Source organism: Tiliqua scincoides, chromosome 2, assembly GCF_035046505.1.
Source record: "Tiliqua scincoides isolate rTilSci1 chromosome 2, rTilSci1.hap2, whole genome shotgun sequence".
Classification (NCBI taxonomy): domain Eukaryota; kingdom Metazoa; phylum Chordata; class Lepidosauria; order Squamata; family Scincidae; genus Tiliqua; species Tiliqua scincoides.
In genome coordinates, this window is record NC_089822.1 from 249,423,235 (window position 1) to 249,446,463 (window position 23,229).

A 23,229-nucleotide genomic window follows, 5' to 3' on the forward strand; every position below is an offset into this window, starting at 1 on the left:
TCAAGCCCCCTGTATATTTGAAGAAACCTCCCCACTGACAATACTTTATTATGTAGTATTAGTTTCCGATAAGTAAGATCGACTTAGGCTGTAAACCTTACTGAACACAATGAGTTTCCCTGTGAGTAAGGTAAATAACACCATTTTCAAACACTTCTACATATTATTTACTGCTTTTCAATAAAAGTATACAAAAAGTAAACATTTCCTGATTTCTTTATTAATTAGGAGGAAAGGCAAAGAGTAGGGTCATTATGCTGGAAGCTTGAGTGGGATTCACCAGAGGAACTCCAGGAGACAAGCTGAATGGTACAAAGAATTTTTATTAACCAGTGTAACGGAACGGGATAGCCTTTATCAGACTCTTATTATCTGTCCTAATACCCTCTGTTCCTTTGCTCTAGGGCTCTGCAGATGGAATGAGGTCTCGGATGAAGAGCAGCAAGAATCAAGGAGCCAAAAACCTTTTAACAGCAAGGCAGCTAGGCAGGCACCTTCAGGTACGTGAGCCTTCAGTGAGCTTTCAGCAAGGAACCATAGACCCTCAACCAACCTCCCAGCAGAATCCGCCTCCTTGTACAGGCTTCAGTTTGCACATGGCCCTCTATAGGTTTCTTGCTGGTCCTCATTCCACTAAGTTTTCCCTCAGGTCCAACAACACTTTAACCGAAACCATGCTTCTAACAGGGTTGTCAACAGACCAGAAAAATAATTCAAAAATTAAACGTTTATCAAAACAGTCAGCTGACAGGAGAGATTGAAAGGCTCTGAAGACCCAAGCCTTGCTTAAGATGAATAGTCTATGCATGACAGACAAGACAGTAAGGTTGGGTGAGGAATTCTACTACTAGGGTACAGCCTCCTCTGACATCGCTACCAAATGCAAATCAAATGCTGTTGAGTGGCAAAAGAATGGCCTCTACTGATGATATTGATTTAGAAAAGAAATGACCACTGGCAAACTGACAAGGTTACTAGCCAGACCTCTGTGATTTTGTGATGTAATTGGTAGCAGATAATGGCCAATTGGCTTCATGTAAAAGTGGTGGCAAGGATTGATAGTACAGTACAAAGTTCTGTACTGTATAGTCTGTTTGGGGGGGATTTTCTGTTAGAAAGTCACTGTTGCTTGTTCTGCTGTGCACAGCTGAAGGTGTTGTCTGCGTGACTCTATGGTTGGATGATAAACCTGGGACCCCTTTGAGGCCTACCTCTAGGGAAGGGGTTTGCCATATGCATGTCAATATCAGTAGATGGGTCAGTTCATATGAGATCAGTAGGTCTTTCAAATCACGTAGACCAGTGTTTCTCAAACTGTGGGTCGGGATAGTTGGGGACCATTTCAGGTGATTCCTCATTCTTTTCAATATTTTTTCATTTTTAATATATTAGACTTGATGCTACCAGGGTATGTGACTGCATTTGGGGAAATGTTACAGATCTGTACTTTTAACAGGCCACTCTGTATATGCTTTTAACAATGATAATCAATGGGGCTTACTCCTGGGTATGTGTGGGTAGGACTGCAGCCTAAGATTGTTAAAAATTTTCCTGCTTGATGTTGTCACTTCTGGTCATGACAACACTTTTGTCAGGTGGGTCCTGACAGATTCTCATTCTAAAAAGTGGGTCCCGGTGTGAAAAGTTTGAGAATCACTGATGGTTAGATTTGGTTAGATTTTTTGACTTGTCCTAGGGATGAAGCTCCTGTGTGTAGATGTGCCTTTACTTGAAAATTCTTTTGCAGAACTCCACTTAAAGTTCATTTTTAGCACTCAGTTTGATATCTTGCTGCTGCCCCTTCTCAGAATTATGGTTTATAGCCCGGGCTGCCCTCAGACCTGTCATTATTGCAAAGTCAATCCAACTATGCTGAGTGGCAGTGTGTTCCCCTGCAAAATGGATTCTGCCTTCTGGCACTCTGAGGGGTATGCTGAAATCTACAAACTGATATGGGGTGAAGGAAGCCCAGCCAGACATAGAGTAAGGATCCAGACTCCATTGCTTTATCACAGAGGTCCTGCATATAGACTGTATCTCTTCTTTGGGCAGTTGGTGGATGGCTGATAGGTCATCCATGGTGATGCTAATGATCTCATCTGGGCTGAGGGACAAAAAGAAACTGGAATCATCGCTGATAACATAGGAAGCCAAGATCACCCCTACACTACTGGAGAAGTTATGGGAAGGATAGTAAATGAATCTGGATGGCAGATCAGTGATGGATTTCCCACCACGAATACCATCAAGTTGCCAGAAGTTCTTGGTGCAAGCAAGGAAGACTTTGGTGGCACTCCTGTAGTGGACGGCTCTCAAGGCACGTGCTTTGATACGTGAGAGGGATGGTTCAAAATAGATACGCCGCGTGGCCTTTGCTGTAGGGGTGACAATGGCATAATCGGCTGTCACTCTGCCCCATGATTTGTCTGGTGTTTGGTAAATGGCAGTGACGGTGTCACCCTTCTGCTCCATCCTGACCACTCTGGCATTGAGATGCACTGAGTCTTGAATGGTTCTGGAAAAGGCTCTTGGCAACAGATCAGAGCCTCCGATGATTTCATCAAAGCTGCAGATAGGAAGCAAATTCAGATAAAAAGTAGAAAATAGTGAGATGGGGCATCTGGAGGGGGGGAATTACTGTAAAAAATGTGCACATCTGTAGTATAAATGGCATAAAATAAGAAAAAAAAGACACAAATCAGTGGGGCTGTATGAATGAATAAACATTACCAATTGCTAGGTATATAATACATATATACAGTTATTGCAATACAAAATTAACAGCACAATCCTATCTTGCGCTGGAACAGGCAGGCCAGGAGGCCTGTGCTGTATCCAGCGCAATATAGAGGCCAAACATAGCTCAACCAGAGGAAAGGGGAAACTCTTCCCCTTACCCCCAGTAAGCTACCACGCCCCAATGGGTCTCCTCGAACTTGCGCCACCTCAGGAGGTGGCATAAGTCAGAGGAGAATGGACCAGCTGCAAGTAGCCCACCAAATGCCGCAGGGAGCACAGCAGATAATGGCTTGGAGAATGGGGTTGGGATCTGGCATAACTTCCAGGTCCCAGCCCTGCCTCCCACTTCCTGCCCACCCCGGGACCGCCCTCCCTCTGCCCAGAACTCCTCCCTCCCGCCTCCTCCCTGCCGTGAACCAGACCCCTTCATCAGCTGAGCTTAGCCAATACAACCTACCTGGTACAAGCCGCCACAGAGGCTGGATGCAGCCTCCATGCTCCAGCACACCTCCATGCGCTGGCACGGCTTGCTTCCAAGGTGGTGCAGACGTGCTTTACGGCCTAACACAGAGTTAGGATTGTGCCATAAAATACATACTAATGTGATCGTACATGTTTTATGGCATCATGCATGTTTTTATATGTAACATATATCTCATATCCCAAGAAGCCCATATCCGAACGCACTCAGGAAACTCCTTGGTGGGAGGGGGGTCGGGGGCTTCTTGTAGTGGGGGATTCGATTATTAGAAACATAGAGAGGGGGGTTTGCGACGGATGTGAGGACCGCATGGTGACTTGCCTGCCTGGTGCAAAGGTTACAGACATCACTTCTCTTCTAGACAGGCTGATAGACAGTGCTGGGGAAGAGGTAGCGGTTGTGGTGCATGTCGGCACCAACGACGTGGGCAAGTGTAGCCAGGAGGTCCTGGAGCCAAATTTAGGCTTTTAGGCAGGAAGCTGAAAGCCAGGACCTCAAAGGTAGCGTTCTCTGAAGTGCTACCTGTTCCATGCGCAGGGCCAGCTAGGCAGGCGGAGATCAGGGGTCTCAATGCGTGGATGAGACGGTGGTGTAGGGAGGAGGGGTTTAGATTCGTTAGGCACTGGGGAACGTTTTGGGACAAGCGGGGCCTGTACAAGAGGGACGGGCTCCACTTGAACCAGAATGGAACCAGACTGCTGGCGCATAACATTAAAAAGGTGGCAGAGCAGCTTTTAAACTGATCCCTGGGGGAAGGCCGACAGGAGCCGAGGGGCATCCGGTTCGGGACTCCTCATCCCTATGGGATGAGGATGGGGAGGTTAGAGAACAACAAGACAAAGGCAGAGTAGGAGAAGAAATTGGGAAGGGTAGCGTGATGGGATGTGATAGACAGTTTGGCACAGTGAGAGGATGCGGGGACAAAGGAGCGAATAAGCAGCCCATCCTGGGGCATTCCATGTACAAATGCTTTTATGCGAATGCCCGAAGTCTACGAGCAAAGGTGGGAGAACTGGAATGTCTGGTGACAAGGGAAAATATTGACATAGTGGACATAACGGAAACCTGGTGGAATGCAGAGAATCAGTGGGATACCGCAATCCCGGGCTATAAACTCTACAGGAGGGACAGGCAGGGGCATGTTGGAGGTGGGGTGGCTGTTTATGTTAAGGAAGGGATAGAATCCAGCAAAGTAGAGATTGAAGGTGGGTCCGACTCCACTGTAGAAGCTCTGTGGGTTAAATTGCCAGGCTTGTGCAGCGATGTAATACTGGGGGCGTGCTATCGTCCTCCAGAGCAGAAATCGGAAGGGGAACTTGAAATGAGGAAACAGATCAGGGAGGTGACAAGGAGGGACAGGGTTGTAATCATGGGGGACTTCAATTATCCTCATATAGACTGCGTCAATTTGTGTTCTGGTCACGATAAGGAGACTGGATTTCTTGACGTGCTAAATGACTGTGCCTTAGAGCAGCTAGTCACGGAGCCCACCAGAGGACAGGTGACTCTGGATTTAATATTGTGCGGTACACAGGACCTGGTTAGAGATGTAAATGTTACTGAGCCATTGGGGAACAGTGATCATGCTGCGATCCGTTTTGACATGCACGTTGGGGGAAGAATACCAGGCAAATCTCTAACAAAAACCCTTGACTTCCGACAGGCGGACTTCCCTCAAATGAGGAGGCTGGTTAGAAGGAGGTTGAAAGGGAAGGTAAAAAGAGTCCAATCTCTCCAGAGTGCATGAAGGCTGCTTAAAACAACAGTAATAGGGGCCCAGCAGAGGAGTATACCGCAAAGAAAGAAGGGTTCCACTAAATCCAAGAGGGTGCCGGCATGGCTAATGAGCCAAGTTAGAGAGGCTGTGAAGGGCAAGGAAGCTTCCTTCCATAAATGGAAGTCTTGCCCTAATGAGGAGAATAAAAAGGAACATAAACTGTGGCAAAAGAAATGTAAGAAGGTGATACGGGAGGCCAAGCGAGACTATGAGGAACGCATGGCCAGCAACATTAAGGGGAATAATAAAAGCTTCTTCAAATATGTTAGAAGCAGGAAACCCGCCAGAGAAGCGGTTGGCCCTCTGGATGGTGAGGGAGGGAAAGGGGAGATAAAAGAAGACTTAGAGATGGCAGAGAAATTAAATGAGTTCTTTGCATCTGTCTTCACGGCAGAAGACCTCGGGCAGATACTGCTGCCCGAACGGCCCCTCCTGACCGAGGAGTTAAGTCAGATAGAGGTTAAAAGAGAAGATGTTTCAGACCTCATTGATAAATTAAAGATCAATAAGTCACCGGGCCCTGATGGCATCCACCCAAGAGTTATTAAGGAATTGAAGAATGAAGTTGCAGATCTCTTGACTAAGGTCCCTCAAAAATGGCCACGGTGCCAGAAGATTGAAGGATAGCAAATGTCACACCTATCTTTAAAAAGGGAAAGAGGGGGGACCCGGGAAACTAAGGCCGGTCAGCCTAACATCCATACCGGGTAAGATGGTGGAATGCCTCATCAAAGATAGGATCTCAAAACACATAGATGAACAGACCTTCCTGAGGGAGAATCAGCATGGCTTCTGTAAGGGTAAGTCTTGCCTCACGAACCTTATAGAATTCTTTGAAAAGGTCAATAGGCATGTGGATGCGGGAGAACCCGTGGACATTATATATCTGGACTTTCAGAAGGCGTTTGACACGGTCCCTCACCAAAGGCTACTGAAAAAACTCCACAGTCAGGGAATTAGAGGGCGGGTCCTCTCATGGATTGAGAACTGGTTGAAGGCCAGGAAAAAGAGAGTGTGTGTCAATGGGCAGTTTTCACAAAGGAGAGAAGTGAATAGCGGTGTGCTCCAAGGATCTGTCCTGGGACCGGTGCTTTTCAACCTCTTCATAAATGACCTGGAGACAGGGTTGAGCAGTGAGGTTGCTAAGTTTGCGGATGACACCAAACTTTTCCGAGTGGTGAAGACCAGAAGTGATTGTGAGGAGCTCCAGAAGGATCTCTCCAGACTGGCAGAATGGGCAACAAAATGGCAGATGCGCTTCAATGTCAGTAAGTGTAAAGTCATGCACATTGGGGCAAAAAATCAAAACTTTAGATATAGGCTGATGGGTTCTGAGCTGTCTGCGACAGATCAGGAGAGAGATCTTGGGGTGGTGGTGGACAGGTCGATGAAAGTGTCAACCCAATGTGCGGCGGCAGTGAAGAAGGCCAATTCTATGCTTGGGATCATTAGGAAAGGTATTGAGAACAAAACTGCTAATATTATAATGCCGTTGTACAAATCGATGGTAAGGCCACACCTGGAGTTTTATGTCCAGTTCTGGTCGCCACATCTCAAAAAAGACATAGTGGAAATGGAAAAGGTGCAAAAGAGACCGACTAAGATGATTACTGGGCTGGGGCACCTTCCTTATGAGGAAAGGCTACGGCGTTTGGGGCTCTTCAGCCTAGAAAAGAGGCGCCTGAGGGGGGACATGATTGAGACATACAAAATTATGCAGGGGATGGACAGAGTGGATAGGGAGATGCTCTTTACTCTCTCACATAACACCAGAACTAGGGGACATCCAGTAAAATTGAGTGTTGGGAGAGTTAGAACAGACAAAAGAAAATATTTCTTTACTCAGCGTGTGGTTGGTCTGTGGAACTCCTTGCCACAGGATGTGGTGATGGCGTCTGGCCTGGGTGCCTTTAAAAGGGGATTGGACAAGTTTCTGGAGGAAAAATCCATTATGAGTTTCAAGCCATGATGTGTATGCGCAACCTCCATTTTAGAAATGGGTTATGTCAGAATGCCAGATGCAAGGGAGGGCACTAGGATGCAGGTCTCTTGTTATCTGGTGTGCTCCCTGGGGCATTTGGTGTGCCGCTGTGAGATACAGGAAGCTGGACTAGATGGGCCTATGGCCTGATCCAGTGGGGCTGTTCTTATGTTCTAACAATTGGTCCTGTTATTTATTCATATAATCATTATTCAGTGTAGCTCCATGCAGATAATAAACTGACATGGGACTCTGGTTTTCTTCCCACATGTTTGAACATTGTGGTTTGTTTTGTTTGTGGTTCCGTCGGACACCTTCTCCTTTTTGGTTGATGTCCAGCAATCGTAGACTCAGAAAGGGACACCATGCCCAAAGGAGAAGGGATTTTGTTGAAGCAAGGACCAATCCTCTCCATTTTCCACAGCTGTGCAATTTCTCTTACCCGCTTGTATTAGAGAAGATGGCTTGCCCTCCCATGCTCTCAACGAAGGACAGGTAATAGCCCGCCTCCTCATTGAGCAAGTCCCCAATCATCTCGACAGCTCCACGACTCAGGTTGGCTACCTTGACTAAATATTCCTGTTAGGAGGAAAAGAGTCAGAGACCTCATGATCAAAACTGTGATGAAATATGAAACGTGAAGTGAATATGATGCCGTATCAAGCAGCATTGATTATGCTTAAAATATTTTAGATACTTCAGAATACCAGGAATTTGTCTATATTTTGCACCCATTTTATCATACATTCTTTTATTGTTTCTTCATGCATCTCAAAATACAATAGGAACATATACATTCTTTTGATATATTTTTCTTTTGTTTCTAAGAGTATTCTATCAAATGGCCACTGTTCTGAATAGAATCCTTCTTGTTTATCTTTCCCAAATTTTGAATCAAGTTGCAAGCAAGTCCACCCGTCCATCTCCACACCCTGTTCTTCTTTTCTTTAATTGCCCATCTTCCTTCAATAAACTTTCATATCTAAGCATTTTTGTTGTCTCTAGTAAATTCGGCCGGGTACATGTTTCTAGCGGCGTCACCCATTGGGGGATTTTGGTATACATCTGTCTTTGTATTTGAGCCCAGATCCGTAATAAAGATTTCCTTAATATATGATTATTGAATCGCTTATATTCGTTTGCTTTTCCATACCAAACAAATGCATGTCATCCCCATTCAGGGTCATGTCCCTCCAGTTTAAGTATTCTTTGATCTTCTAATATAATCCACTCTTTAATCCATTGTAGCGCTGTGGCCTTATAATATAAAAACCAATCAGGAAACCCCATGCCTCCTCTTAGTTTCATATCTCGCAAGGCCTTCATTTTAATTCTTGGTTTCTTTCCCTGCCAGATGAATTTCGAGATAATTTGATTAGTTTCTTTAAATATATCTTGCTTCAAAATTACAGGGATTGTTTGGAAAAGAAAGTTTATTTTAGGCAAAACATTCATTTTCACTGCAGCAACTTTTCCCATCAATGAAAGTTGCAATTCTTTCCATTTTGTTAAAGCTCTTTTTATTTCTTCAATCAATTTCAAATAATTATCTTTCACTAATGTGCTTGTTTTCTTCATTAATTGAATCCCTAAATATTTAATTTTTTTCTTCTTTGAAATTTGTTAATTCCACCAATTCCTGTATTTTCTTTATTTGCATATTCTTTGTTAAGATTTTCATTTTATTGACATTTATTTTTAGTCCTGTCACTTCAGTATATTCTCGCAACCAATCTAACAAATTTTTGGCAAATTCTAATGGTTCTTCTATAATCGCCATAAGGTCATCCGCAAATGCCTGGATGTTAAATTTCAAGTTGTGCGCAGCATGCTCGCCGGCACCAGGCGCTCAGCCGTGGGCAATCAGGCGCTGCGCTCGCAGCTGGTGCTCATTGCAAACGGTTCTGCGAACCAACACGAACAATAGCAAACGGTTCTACAGAACCGGTGAGAACCGGCTGAATCCCACCACTGGCCATAAGGTCATCCACAAATGCCTGGATTTTAAATTCTTCACTTCTTATTTTTAATCCTTTAATCTCTTCTGTCTTTCTCATTTGATTCAAAAGTATTTCCATAATCACTATAAATAATAATGGAGAAAGTGGACATCCCTGTCTCGTTCCTTTTTCAATTTTTATCTCCTCTGAAAGCTCTCCATTTATTCTAATTCTAGCAGTTTGATTCTTATATATAGCTTTAATCATAGCAAGAAACGGAGTTCCTACATCCATCATTTCAGATGGTAAAAACATCAAATTCCAGTTCACATTATCAAATGCTTTTTGAAAATCTATAAAAAACATCGCCATTTGCTTATGTTTCATAATATTCTAAAAAGTTCAATATCTTTCTCATATTATTGGTCTTGATGAATAATGTTTATCAAAACTCTTTTTAATCTTGAAGCTAATGTTGTTGCAAAAATTTTATAATCCACATTAAGTAGTGAAATTGGTCTATAATTTAGAATCTCTTCTTGGTCAAGCCCTTCTTTATGTATAACTGTAATAATTGCTTCCTTCCAAGTATCAGGAATTTTATCTTTTTGCTGTATTTCTTCTATCAATTTTTTAAATGGTAACATCAACTCTTCTTCAAAACATTTATAAAATTCAGCTGGTAATCCATCGCTACCCAGCGATTGCTGAATTTTTTGTTTAGCTATTGCTTCTGAAATCTCACTAACTGATATTGGTTGATTTAAACTTTCTTTTTATTGCTGCGACATCTTTAATTCATTATTTTTTTGTAAATAATTCCTTTGAATAATGCTTGAGATCCCTTCTTCCATATATAATTTTTCATAAAAGTTTTTAGCAATATCAATCATATCTTTTACATTCATAGTCTTTTTTCCATCTTTCCATTTGCGTTCTTTAATGTGTCTATATAGGATTTCATTTTCTCTTTCTTTAATTTATAAGCCAACCATTTTCCAGTTTTATTGGCATTTTCAAAAAAGTTTTGTCTAGCAAAAGTAAGATTCTTTGCTAATTCTTCTGTCAATAAAATATAGGCCATAATATTACATTAGAACAATGGGAAAAGATTTGGAAATATAATAAAAAATTTACTAGAGCAACAAATTTTCAAGAAAATGTATATAAAATGTCTTATAGATGGTACATGACACCAGTAAAACTGGTAAAAATAAATCAGAACATATCAAAAAATTGTTGGAAGTGTAAATGTGAAGAAGGGACGTTTTATCATATGTGGTGGACACGTAAAAAAATGCAAGTATACTGGAAAATGGTAAGGAATCTAATACAAGAGATTGTTGGATTTACAAAACCGCTGAAATCAGAGTTATTTTTGCTTATCTTAGATATTATATTATAATATCTTAGATATTATAGATAAAGAAAATGATGTGTATTTAGTTATTATGATATTAACTGCTGCAAGGTTTTTATATGCTAGATACTAGAAAGATATTAAAATTCCAACGAAAGATGAATTAATAGAGAAAATAATGAATGTGGTAAAAATGGATAGGCTTACAGAGATTTTGGATCAACAGCGTAAACCGACAAAGATAGAGCAATGGAGTCCATTTTATGCTTGATTGAAAATGAAGTTGTAGATGTAGAAGATAGGACATTTAGATGAATATACTGTGTACATGATATACAAGATATGATATGATAGATAAATGATATTAAGAGGTTAAACTGGAAGAGGAACAAGATTAGAAGATATGTATTGATTGATTAGATATATTGATATATGATTGCCTGCACTCTTCAACAGTTTGTTCTTGTGTTTTTTGTGTGTTGTGTATTGAGTTTGTGCTTGTTATGTGTTTGTTTATATTTGTTATTTGTTTTTATTTTGGAAAATAATTTAAAAATTAATTAAAAAAAAACAAACAATACCAGGAATTTATCAAGTGAATTTGATATCTAGGAGACAGTATGGTCACCTGAGATGTTTCAGCTTTTAGGATTCTGATTTGAAAAGCAAGTTGCTGGTCTTTATGGTTTTTGAGAACATGTAGACAGTGCCTGGGGAAATCTCAGCCAAAAAAGGGCTAAGCAGATTTTTGGGTGGGTTCTCATAGCCAGGGTTCTTTTACCCCCATAGTGTGAAGCACAGGGCGTTGAGACCTGCTGTAGTGGAGCAGTTTTGATCTTATCTCTGCTTATGGATTCATCAGGTGGCCTTGGGTAAGCTGCTCCCTCTCAGAGGCAATATGGAGCTATTAATAACTTCTTGGGGTTCTTACATAAATACAAGCTCTTTGCCCATTCAGAAAGTGCTATACACATCCCACGTATCATTATTAACCAGACTTTGCAACTTGCTTTACCCATCTTGATATTTGTACCAGTCTGTCTTTGCCCTTTCCAGACAGTTTGAATTGGATAAAGAGCTCTGGCATTAGATCATCTTGCTGGTCCCCCAACAGAATACTTTGTTTCAACCCCAAATGGGAATCACTGCTTTAGGGAACATTCTTCTTACCTTGGTTGAAAAGCTGTCATATTTATCTAGTACGTGACTACAGTTTGTCCTCCTCACTTCTTCTACAACCTGGCACGGATCAAGAAAAGGTCAGAATTTAAAATTTTTAAAAAAAATATTCGAGAAAAATGGAGAAGAAGGCAGCATCTAGTTAAAACACATACCATCAAAAAAGAAAAGGAGAAGATTAAAAAAAACCCAAAAGGTAAAATTGGGGAAAGATGAACACTGAACCATTATTTTGTTGCTGTTCATTTTGTCCCTAGGAGACAATTCTGGACTGTGGTTTTTTTTTAATAACTCTAAAACAAGGGAGGTACAACAGCCAAACCACACATTACACGAATCATGACATTGGCTTCAAATCCAGATAGTGTATGTAGCTCCTCACCTGGATCTGGTTGGAGTAGTGGACAGGATGTGGCCAAGACAAACTTTGACCCTTTGCTGTATTAACAAGGCTAAAATAGCCAAGCTTGAGCTGTTCCTTAATGTATATGTGAGCCCTCTTTTGCTATGTAAACCACTTTGAACTCTTGGTTGATGTTGTTCAAAAGCATTATATAAATCTATTAAATAAATAAGGGCACTGGTAGCGAAGTGGTTATTGAAAGTTGCGGGTTTCTTAATTTCTGTTTATCTGTTTTGGGACCCATTTATCACCAATATTTCTCAGGTCAGGGTTAGGGTTTGTCATTTTGAAAGGTGTTGTAGTGTAGCGATGAAGTTTAAATGAATCTGATCTATGGTTTAAATGAATCTTGCTTCTGCTCAGATAACTTAAGGCAAGTTCATCTTTCATACATGCCTTTCATCTGCAAAAGGGGCATGTGTAATAATACTGGCCTAAATTAGGGGGTTTTAAAACATATTATGAACAAAAATATTCCTGAATTAAAACTGTATATGAAAAAAAACGTTGCTACTTAAGGGCCAAATCCTATCCAACTTTTTAGCCCTGATGTAGTTGTGCCAAAGGGGTATGCACTGCATCTTATGGTGGGAGGGTAGTTATGGAGGTCTCCACAAGGTAAGGGAACATTGGTTCCCTTTTCTCGGGGCTGCATTGCAGCTGCACCGGTGCTGGAAAGTTGGATAGGATTGGGCCCTAATTTGGGTTCTTTATGAAATATGATATAACTTTATAGTAAAAATAATAATTAAAATAAATGTAAATTATTTTGTTATTACAACATTTTTACTTACTGTTATTAAAAAGTTATCATATGGTTTTTCATACAGAACATCAAGAACCCAAATGAAATAACAACACTTTCTTATGGGTCCCCCCCCCCCCATGTTTCAACACTTTCAAAACCAGAAAAAGCCAAAAAATTCAGGATCACAGAAATTCATACTACAATACTGCCAATATCTGGTCATTCAAATATTCCTGAGCATAATTAATTTTCTTGTAGGCAATACATTTAATTCAACTCCTTAAAAATATTAATATTTGCACTCAGTTTTCCATTTCTAACTTGTTTTACCCTAGTTCATCATCTGTTTGGACACTGTTTTTCTGTAGCTGAGACTGAATTTGTTTTTTAGTAAATTACAGGGTTGTTGTAAAGATTGCATCAGAGTGCTGTAGTAACTGGAAAAGTCTTGAATTTGAGTTGGGAACTTAGGATCCAAATCCTCTTTCAGCCTCAAAGCTTATTGGGTAGTAGTTGTTTTGTGCCTGCCAATCACAATCTCTAAGCCAATTTTACCTCTCACACTTTTTTTAAGGACAAAAATCAGTGAGACAAAACTCTGATAATATGTGAAACTTTGACCACTTGAAAACACTGCATACGTGGTAAATACTGATATTGGTAAGGGCTACTAATGGTTAACACATGGAAGTATTTGAGTTAGGAGCCAACAAATCTGGGTTCACACAAAATGCCATATATGCTGCCATGAAGTTCTCGAAGAAAGGGTGGACACAAATGTGTTTCTTTGTTAATAAAAATGAAGATAAACATAACAGTTGATCCTCATTATACACACTCATTATGCTTATTGTACATGTCATCTAGGAACAAGAACTGGGCTTCCTGTGGAGGCCTTAATTGTTGCCATTTGTGTGTACCTGATTTTTGGACATGAGATGATGTAGTTTCCTAAATGACACCTGGACTACGAAGAAAGAATTAGCAAATTATACCCACTTCCTAAATGTACTGCTGCACAGCCGTAGGTTCCTTCATTTCCTAGAAAGGATTGTTTTGCAACTTGCTTGGTTTTTAGAAACACAGTCAACATGCTTCCAGAGAAGGTCTGTGTGCCACCTTAACATCAAACAAACTTAGTTTTGTTTGATGCATGCATGCCATTCGTCACACAAAACAGTCCACAAAAGCTTGTGCTACAATAAATCTTTGTTTGGCAAAACACCCTGGTACTGTACTGTGAGGCAGGGGGCAAGGAAAGAGGAGGAGGCCAGTGAGAGGTAGATGCTGAGCAGCCAGACTCTGTCCTAGAGCAGGGGTGCTCAAACCCTGGCCCAGGGGCCATTTGTGGCCCTCAGGATTTCCAATCCAGCCCTCCGGGAGCCCCCAGTCTCCAATGAGCCCCTGGCCCTTTGGAGACTTGCTGGAGCACATGCTGGCCCGACGCAACTGCTCTCAGTGTGAGGGTAACTATTCAACCTCTCGTGTGTGCTGTGGGATGAGGGCTCCCTCCACTGTTTGCTGTTTCACGTCTGTGATGCAGCAGCGGCAGCAAAGGAAAGATCAGCCTTGCTTTGTGCAAGGCTTTTTATAGGCCTTGAGCTATTGCATGACCTTCATTCGTTCATATAGGTTCCATCTTTAATATATTCATTTATGTAAATTTATTCAAATTTGAAAAGTGAATTAATTCTTTTTCCCCCGTTCCCCAACACAGTGTCAGAGAAATGATGTAGCCCTCCTGCCAAAATGTTTGGACACCCCTGTCCTAGAGGAAAGCAAGCTTGATGCCCTATGCATAGCTTTTCATTTCCTCAGGAGGTTCCGGAGCAGATGCTACAGAGTCTGTTTCCTTGTAAGGAGCCTTCAAGTCATGCTGTTCTTGCAATATCTGTTTGCTAACAATGTATAGGTCGTGTCTCATTATCCGCTAGGGGTCCGTTCCAGAAACCCTAGTGGATAAAAAATTAGTGGATAAAAAATCAGTGGAAAAATAGATTTAAAGACCCACTTCCGGGTTTTTTACCCCTTTCATGCTCCTAATAAGGTTGTGTCTTGACATTCACAGGGATTTGATTCTGGGACTCCCTGCTGATACCATAAAATGTGTTAAATAAAAGCAATTTTAAAAAAATTAAAAAGTGTGTCTCTTTTTACAAAACAGCTTTTCTTACTGTTGTAGCGAGGCAGTCAGCAATTAGAAATACAAAGCACCCCTTGCCTTTGCCTGGCTCAGCTGAAGAATGGAATGATCACTTGCATGACTGTCTCTCTACAACAGTAAGAAAAGCATTTTTTTAAAAAACAGTGATTTTAAAGAGATGCATTTTCCCCATCTCCAGGGATCAGCACATTCCTTCTCATTTGCAGTGGCCATTCGTGTTGAGTCAAATCTGTGTATAAAAAATCTGTGCATAACAAGGTTGGACGGTGATGAATCAAAGAGAATCAGTGATGAATCAGAGAGACAATACTAATTGTTCAAGTATCATCCCTTTCCTCCAAACCAAACAGTGCTGTAGCAGAAATACATAATGGTTAGGCACTCTAACCATGGGTTTGAGGTTGTGGGTTCAAATCCTGCCTACGCTGGGACAAGCAGGATCTTCTTATGATCCTACAGGGAAGTCTCCATAGCTTATGACAGAGTAATACTGATTTTTAAGGACAAAAATCAGTGAGACAAAACTCAAAACTCCGTGCATAACAAGGTTGGACCTGTATGTGCTGAGCATGGGAGACAGCACATGATGAATCAGAGAGACAATGCTAATTGTTCAAGTATCATCCGTTTCCTCCAAACCAAACAGTACTGTGGCAGAAATACATAGTGGTTAGGCACTCTGCCCTGCACCTGCCCTGCCACTACCTTGCCCTGTGTCTTCCTTGAAGTGGGCTTAAACTGGGCTGTAGTTAATGCTACCACCACCCAAGACTAGGGAAGGTTCAGAGATAGGGAGGCCACCTGGGGGAAACCTCCCTGCAAGGATGGTAGACAGTCCTCATATCCAAGGACATCCTTTTAAAAACCAGATGGAAGTGGAGGTGGGCGGTTTGAGGATGGAGAAACCAACTCTCTTCTGCGCCAACAGAGAGATAAGAAAAGCGCAAGTAGATCAGGCTAAAGGCACATCTAGTTCATCGTTCCTTTTGCCACTGTGACCCACCAGCTGTCTCTGGAGAGCCCACAAGCAGGAAAGAAGGCATACTTCGCTCTCCTCTCTGAACTGGTGTTCAGAGGTGTACTGCTGCTAAATTTGGAACTAATACATAACCATCATGACTGGTAGCCACTGATAGATTTTGTCTCCATGAATATGTCCAATCCCTTTTTATAGCCATCCAAGCTAGTGGCCACCACCACTTGTTCTTATAAGCTCCTATTTTAGAACTAGACTACCTAAGACACAGCTTGTGTCTTGCTGTCTTTTGTGCTCCCTGAAGCATTTGGTGGGCAACTGTGAGATATAGGAGGCTGGACTAGATGGGCCTTTGGCCTGATCCAGTGGGGCTCTTCTTATGTTCTTATGTATATCTTGTGGCAATGAATTCCACAGACTAATTGCTCGCTCTGTGAAGAAGCACTCTTGCATGCCTTGGATCTTTCACCAGTCAGTTCCTTTGGATGACCCTTTGTTTTAGTATTGTGAGAGAGGTAGAAAAACTTTTCTCTCCGCATAGCACGCATAATTTTCTCAGACTGACCACTGCAGCCTCTCCTCCAACCTGGCTGCTTCGTGACTAAAGCAAAGGCCAGCTGAGGCATGAATCCACTTTTGGGGAGTCACACCCACTGCTACCTCCCCCTTGCCTCAGGATTGTGCATGGGACAGCCTAGTCTATAGGATCCAGCTGGACTAGATCGCTTCTTTCCTGCTTTTTGATTCTCTGCGGAGCAAAAAGGTTTGCTGATGCAGTAGACAAATCTGAACCTGAAGGAGAGCCTCTTGATACAGTTGTTCAGCTGTTTTGCCTTGCTCTGAGGGCTTCACAGGGTACTTCAAAAGGCCAGGGTCCTTCTCAACGTCTTTGACTTGCTCTCTGATGTTGTGAATCAAATACCAGGCATTCCCGTCGTTCTGAATGAATTTTCCCAGCCTCAGACCAAACTTTTTCACATATTCACGAACAATCCTGGGGAAACAGGGGAAGAAGCTACGTAACTGATAAAAAGAGGAGGGTGGTGCAAATCCCTACACAACTGTTACCACATGGAAAAGGCTGCATTGGTGTGAAAGGTCTGTGGTGCGGATTGGGGGAAGTGACACTCTGGTGCAGATGAAAATTGCCTGGTATTGGCCATTTAAGGGCCAAATGGGTTTAATCCAGTGGTTTTCAAACTCTCAGGGAGTTTGAAAACCGCTGTAAGTCCTTGTAGGGGCAGGGAGGGAGGCAGCGGTGCAATCCCCAGGATCGCGTTACTCGGGGGGCTGCAGGGGCTTGGCTGCACTTACCAGAGCCTCCTGTAGCTTCCCGGGGGTGCGGGAGCCCTGCGCAAGCGTCTGCAGGGCTCCCTGATACTTCAAAAGTGAAAGTGGAGCAATCGCGCTCCACTTAAGGTTTAGCAGAGGCAGGCCGCGATCACTCCACTTTCACTTCTAAAGCATTGGAGAGCCTTGCAGACAGTCATGTAAGTCTGTAAGACAGTCTGGTAAGTGCACCCAAGCCCCTGCAGCCCCCAGCATGGTAACTGGGCTCTCTCATATCTTGAAATTATGAACAAGACCTGCACATTTTCTCTTCTGTCATTTGCAGCTATTGAGATTCTATGTGAGAACGAAGTGCTTATTTCTGGCCATCTTCTGCTTAATGATGTCACTTTCAGCCGTCAGTGGGCACCATGGATGCCATTTGCCCCACTATGTGAAATTTTGATACCCCTGTTGTAGGGGATGTACCTCATTGTTCTTTAGGGAGACCTTATTGTGAAGGCTGGATTTTATTGGGAGTGGGAATAAAGGCTAACTGAGATATGCCACTTGAGCTCTTTAGAACATTCGTTGTCAACTGGTGGTTCTGACCCTCCAGATGTTAGTCCAGTACGTGTATGATGAGTCCAGTGGTGAGTGAGCAGGAGAATGAGAAGGAAGAAGCACATGCAGAAGAGAAAGTCAGGTACTTGGGGAAGAAAATTTAAAGCTGCAGTCCTACACAAACTTATCTGGGAATGAACCCCACCCAACAGAGTGGGACTTACTGCCAAGTAAGTATGCGTGAACTTGGACTGCATAAATCAGCCCTGTGCTGCAGGCTGGGGCTGAAGCTGGTCCCATCTAGTTTGAACAGGTTGAAGGCTACTACCTTGGAGAAACATGGGGCTGCAAATGAGATGGATGATTCATGGAAATTTATTGAAAATACTATTATAAAATACAGTGATGTCAGCATCATTTGCTGCGAAAGCTGCTTCTGAGCCGGATCATTTTTCGAAATTCAAAGCTAGCAACTGGTTCTGGTTTACACAATTAGCAACTCCACTTAGTGGATTAGCAACTCCACTTTGAGTCAAACTAGGTGTTACTCTAATGGCATGTGCAGGGTAACAGTTAGAGCTGGCCCAGGTCTGAAGAGACCCACTGGTGACTGGGAGGCTCAGGTAAGGGAAAACTCTATTTTCTTTTCTCCCAAGCCCCTTGATTGCCCTCCCTCCCCACATAGCATGCAGCACAGCCTGTTTTGGTATGCCTGCATGCTACAGCAGGGAAAAGGAGAGGATTTGGCTGTGAGTGCCTGACTGAAGCTACACTGCTTGTTCTTACAGCGCACTATGCGCTTATTCAGAAGTCAATCCCAGTTTGTTCAATGGAACTTACTCCATTGTGTGCACAGGATTGCAACCTCATTCAGTAAATAGCAACTGGATTGGGTCTCCTGTGGATTTGAACATGTGATGTGTGTGGGGTGCCACCGACAGCCAGCGTGAAGCAGTTTTGTGTGTTTTGGCCCCAGGAAATTCTGATTAAGATGCCCGCTCAGGTACAAAGCCTTCTGGATAACCTTGTACCTGGCACCATCATGCAGTCTAACCAACCTTGGAGATTACTGTCAGAGCTAAAGGAGAAACTGTGCTGGCCAACCCATCTTCCAAACTTCTTTGAGGAAAGGTGGGATCTAAGGGCCTGATCCTATCCAACTTTCCAATGCCGGTGCAGCCCCGAGGAAAGGGAACAAACATTCTCTTACCTTGGGGATGCCTCCATGACTGCTGCCCTACTGCAGGATGCAGTGCATGCCCAGTTGGCATGGCTGCGTCAGAACTGGAAAATTGGATAGGATTTGGCCCAAAGTATATTAGAATACTCCGTGAACAGGCCCTGCCTTGTCTTCCCAACATTCTCCTGTTCCTTGCATAAAATGGCATCGCAAGTTTTTATTTGGCCAATGGATCACGCATGTCCAAAATTTCACAGGCAACCTATCTTGGCCTGTACATTTGTACTATTGAGGACGTGCTCCAGGTGACCAGAAAGATATCAAAATCTCTTGTTTTCATGCAATACTCAGGCATGCCAACACTGACTGTTGCATGGCATGCAATGAAGCAATAAGGAACAGTAAAAGCCAAGCAGAAATGAAGCATGCAGAGTCGGAGATCAGATAAGCAAAGCAATGACTCTTACCTGTGCTCCTGAGGCAAGCGCATTGCTCCCAGATCTGCATACCAACCTTCTTCTTCATTCCGATAAGTCTCTACTCGCCCTCCCAAACGCTCACTGGCTTCGAGAACGGTCACCTGGAAACAAATGTGGTAAGGTAAGGAAATTGGTTGTAAGAGGAATTCCTCCTTTGTTCCCCGCATGTTCTTCCCAGCCTGCACTCAAGGAGGAGGCACCTGTGACTGGGGCAGGAAGGGATCCAGGTGCACATGCACTCACATGAGGAATGAAAAGAAAAGGGGGTGGGAAAGTTGAATGCAGCTGCTAAACCATAGGCTTACTGTGTGCCCAGCGCTTTGGAGGGCATAGGCTGCGCTCAGCCCTGCCACGCCTGCGCCCACAATCACCACATGTTGTGGGTTCGTTGTCCTCTCCAATCCGTTCCTGGCAATCTCTAGGTAGGTGTCATACTGGGGATCCTTGAAGCATTTTTCCAGTGGGCTAGAGCCGCCCCTGCAGCTGTGCAGTGTGACACTCAGCAGCAATGACGAGAGCACTGGGAAGGAAACAAAGTACAAACCCAGGTCTGCATGTTTGATTCTTCATATTGTGTGGATTCCTACTACCCATGACACACACATACACATACAGAGTTAATTCCCAACGTATGGCTATCCCAACTGACGGACAGCTGTGTTGGCTCTTTTGTGCAGGTGCAGTTAGTCCAGACTTGTCCTTTCACGCAGGAGATTAATGCTGCTCTGGCTTACATTGGTTCCAATTTTGGGACAAACTTACAGAACAAAACTAGGATGGAAATCAGGGATTACCTGTATTCATTGACTAAAAACACAGAGAAACTCACACAAAATAACCAACGACTGTTGTTCATCTTGCTTTGCCCCCAGACAGAAGAGAAAAACTATGGCTAGCCATAGTACAGTCGTTTCCAAACTTTTCAGTGCCGTGACCCACCTCATCCTCTGTGGTGAGTGACAACATGGTGCTCTTTCTGGTGCCTCAAGGCCTTCTTTGGAGGCCCCAGAGGCCACTTCCAGGTCTCAAAGGGCTAGTGACCACGGTCTTGGCCTCCAGAGGCCTTAGAATGGTCTGCAGAAGTAACCAGAAGTGACTTCTGATCTTCCCTACCTTTTGTGACCTGATAACCTTTGTAATTATTTTAATTCGATGCATGATGAGTGATTCGTTTCTATACAAGTGAACATGGCACGCAGTGCCTGCCAAGGAAGACGTGACGCAGGCCTGTAACATGATTTACAGCTTAGTCCTATGCTGGCTGGGCACTGGCATACCATGTGTTGTGGAGGCTGCTTTATGGCAGTTGCAAAGCAGCCTCCGCTGATACAGGTGGTGGGAAGACCAGACACCCCCTGAGAGTTGGCTGATAACCAAAGCCCCACTGGAGCAGATAAGGCCATGCAGGGGGCAGAATAGGGTGGGAGGGAGGGCAGAGTGGGGAGAGGTGGTGTAATGGAAGATCAGAAGATCATCAGGTGGATGATGTGGTGTTGACAGCAATTCCCTGTTTTGACAGCTGGTTGACAGCTCTGGGAAGGGCAGGGCTGGCTCCACAGCTGCAATCAATCAAGGCCAATGGAGACCTGGTTGGACACCTGAGCTTCATTTGACCTTAATGGGACCCGAGCTAACGAGGTAGCTCACAGCTGGGCTGCATTTGGCCTTAACAAGGGGCTGCAGGATAAAAGGCAGCTTCAGAAGGAGCAAAGGGCTGACCAGAGCGGGACGCTGACCAGAGGGAGGACCCTGACCCGGAGGGAGACGTGACCCTGACCCAGAGGGACACCTGGACGGACTCACACTGGGAGAAGGGGACTGCCAGAACTCTGCTGGAGGAGACACAGAGAGGACTGCCAGGACCCTGCTGGAGGAGACACTCTTCTGGAGAAGATAGAGGAAGGGACTGCTGAGACTCTGCTGGACACACACTCTGCTGCATTGGTCTGCTACTGGGAAGAATGGACTGGGAATACTGGACTGGGAAGATTGGACTGCTTTGGAGATTGAACTGTGGGCTTGGACTGGAGGCGTCAAACCTTCACCCACTGAGTTAAGTGGAGTTTTGGGGAGGGAAAGCCTCTGGACAAGAGGACTTGCAGGGAGTGTCTGTGTTTGTAGCAATAAATTCTTGTTAATTGCTAGAGATAAGGAGTTCTGTGTTCATTCCTTTGCACACCACAGCTGTTGTTTCTTGGAAAAGGAGGGTGTTAATTAGCCAAAAAGCGGGCATTAGAAGGGAGTTGGGATATTTGGATGGGACAAATTGGGACAAGACAGGTGGCCTGATTGCTAATCAGTCTCTTTGGGAATAAAGAACGGGGTGGTTCCTGGGCTGGAGAAAGGTGGCTCAGGTCTGAAAGGGGCTGTGTTTGGTGGTGCACGCCAAATCCTGACCCCTCTCCATGGACCTGATTTGCCTTCTTGGGTCAACATGGACATGCACAAGTATTCATGCTGGCACAGGTCGGAATTGACCCACAGCAGCTGCTGGGAGTTACCCCACGGCAAGGGAATTAATGTTCCCTTACCCCAAGCCGCACTGCTGTGGCTGCACTGATGCGCAGAGTTAGAGTTCTGCTATTAGAAGCTGGTTGGATGGCAAGAAGCCTCAGATTCCACAGACTAGGAGGAAATCCACACTTTTAATTTGTCGGAGCAATCAGATCCACATTACAGCAAACTGGTTTGGAAAAAGCTTTGCTTGGCTGCTTCTTGGAAAGATTCATGAACAGGCACACCCTGCCTGCACAGCACATTTGAACTGCTGAACCAAAGCTACATCCTGGGAGCTTCCTGACTTGGAGTAAACAAAGTCATTAGTGACTCAAGAGAGGAGTCCCCAAACCCTTGCTGCCCACACCAGCTTCATGGCGAAACTCAACCAAGTGTTGGAGAAACTAATCAAAGAAAACCAGGCTGGAGACAGAAAATTGTTCAGGGTTTATTAAAACAGTGCTGTGGTGAGTACCTAGTGCATCCTACCATGAGCATAATATTCAAACCATTCTTGTAGCACTAAGGAAACAAAGAGATAGCTACCCAAAAGCATCCTTGTCCGTCAGTCATCCTAAAACAATCTAGCACAGTGCTTCCCAAGTTTTTTAGCGCCAAATTCTTTGGCAATTTTTAACCCAACAATCTGTTGCGACTCATACATCGCAGCCGGCATGGGTCCCAGCTGCCGCTCTCATCACCGGAACTGGTGTTGAAATAAGGCACGTCAGTGATGTTCTACAGAGCTGAGGTCAAATTAGACACATTCCCTTAGAAAAGAGGAGATCGCTTAAAGGATTTATGGCAACAGCAGTTCCTGCTGAGATGAGTGTCTGTAGAGAGTGGAAGCTCTTGTCAGCAAGAGTGGCCACCAGTGGTGAGTTACAGGCCTTGCGCTGGCTGGAAGGATGAAAAAATGATCCAGCAAGGCCCAGAGTGGGCCGAAGACAGCTGAGCAGAAACTAGGGTAGTGGCAAGAGTGGCAGCTGACAGTGAGTCCTTGGTGTTCACGACCCACTGGTGGATTACAACCCACAGTTTGGGAACCACTGAGCTAGAGGGACATGACTCCAAAACAGTCTGTTACTTGCCGCCATAAAAGTGAAAACTCTTACGGCAAAGGTAAGATCTCAGGAAGAAACATTTGGCACCAAGGTTTTGCTGAGAGTTGGGAGAGGTAAGAGTGGTGAGATATTTTCTGAGACCGCCTGGGAATACTGGGTGCTATAGGCTTATACTATAGTCTTTCGAGACTGAAGGTTGCCAACCAAAGTAATTTCTAGGGCCATCTTACATGCCTTCCTTAGACAAGATGGATTTTTACACACTGGGTCTTCGTTATCCTCGGGGGACCTGTTCCAGGATCCCTATGGATACCAAAATCTGCAGATGCTAAAATCCGCGAGAAGGCCGGTGTGGGACCATAATTTCTCACTTCAGGGCTCACCCCATGGACTACCCCCCTCATCAAAAACACCTCTCCAACATGACCA

General features: G+C 43.8%; 1 protein-coding gene across 1 annotated transcript; it reads right to left on the reverse strand.

The window, feature by feature from the left end:
• Nucleotides 1–1,755: 1,755 nt before the first annotated feature.
• LOC136638999 (L-amino-acid oxidase-like) lies at nucleotides 1,756–20,184 on the reverse strand. The gene is made up of 7 exons (XM_066613024.1): nucleotides 20,084–20,184; nucleotides 19,546–19,705; nucleotides 19,229–19,341; nucleotides 16,541–16,742; nucleotides 11,449–11,517; nucleotides 7,421–7,557; nucleotides 1,756–2,566 (listed from the first exon to the last, which is right to left on the reverse strand). Exons 1-7 carry the CDS (start codon nucleotides 20,182–20,184, stop codon nucleotides 1,756–1,758), a joined length of 1,593 nt encoding a protein of 530 aa, XP_066469121.1.
• Between the last annotated feature and the right edge of the window lie 3,045 nt (nucleotides 20,185–23,229).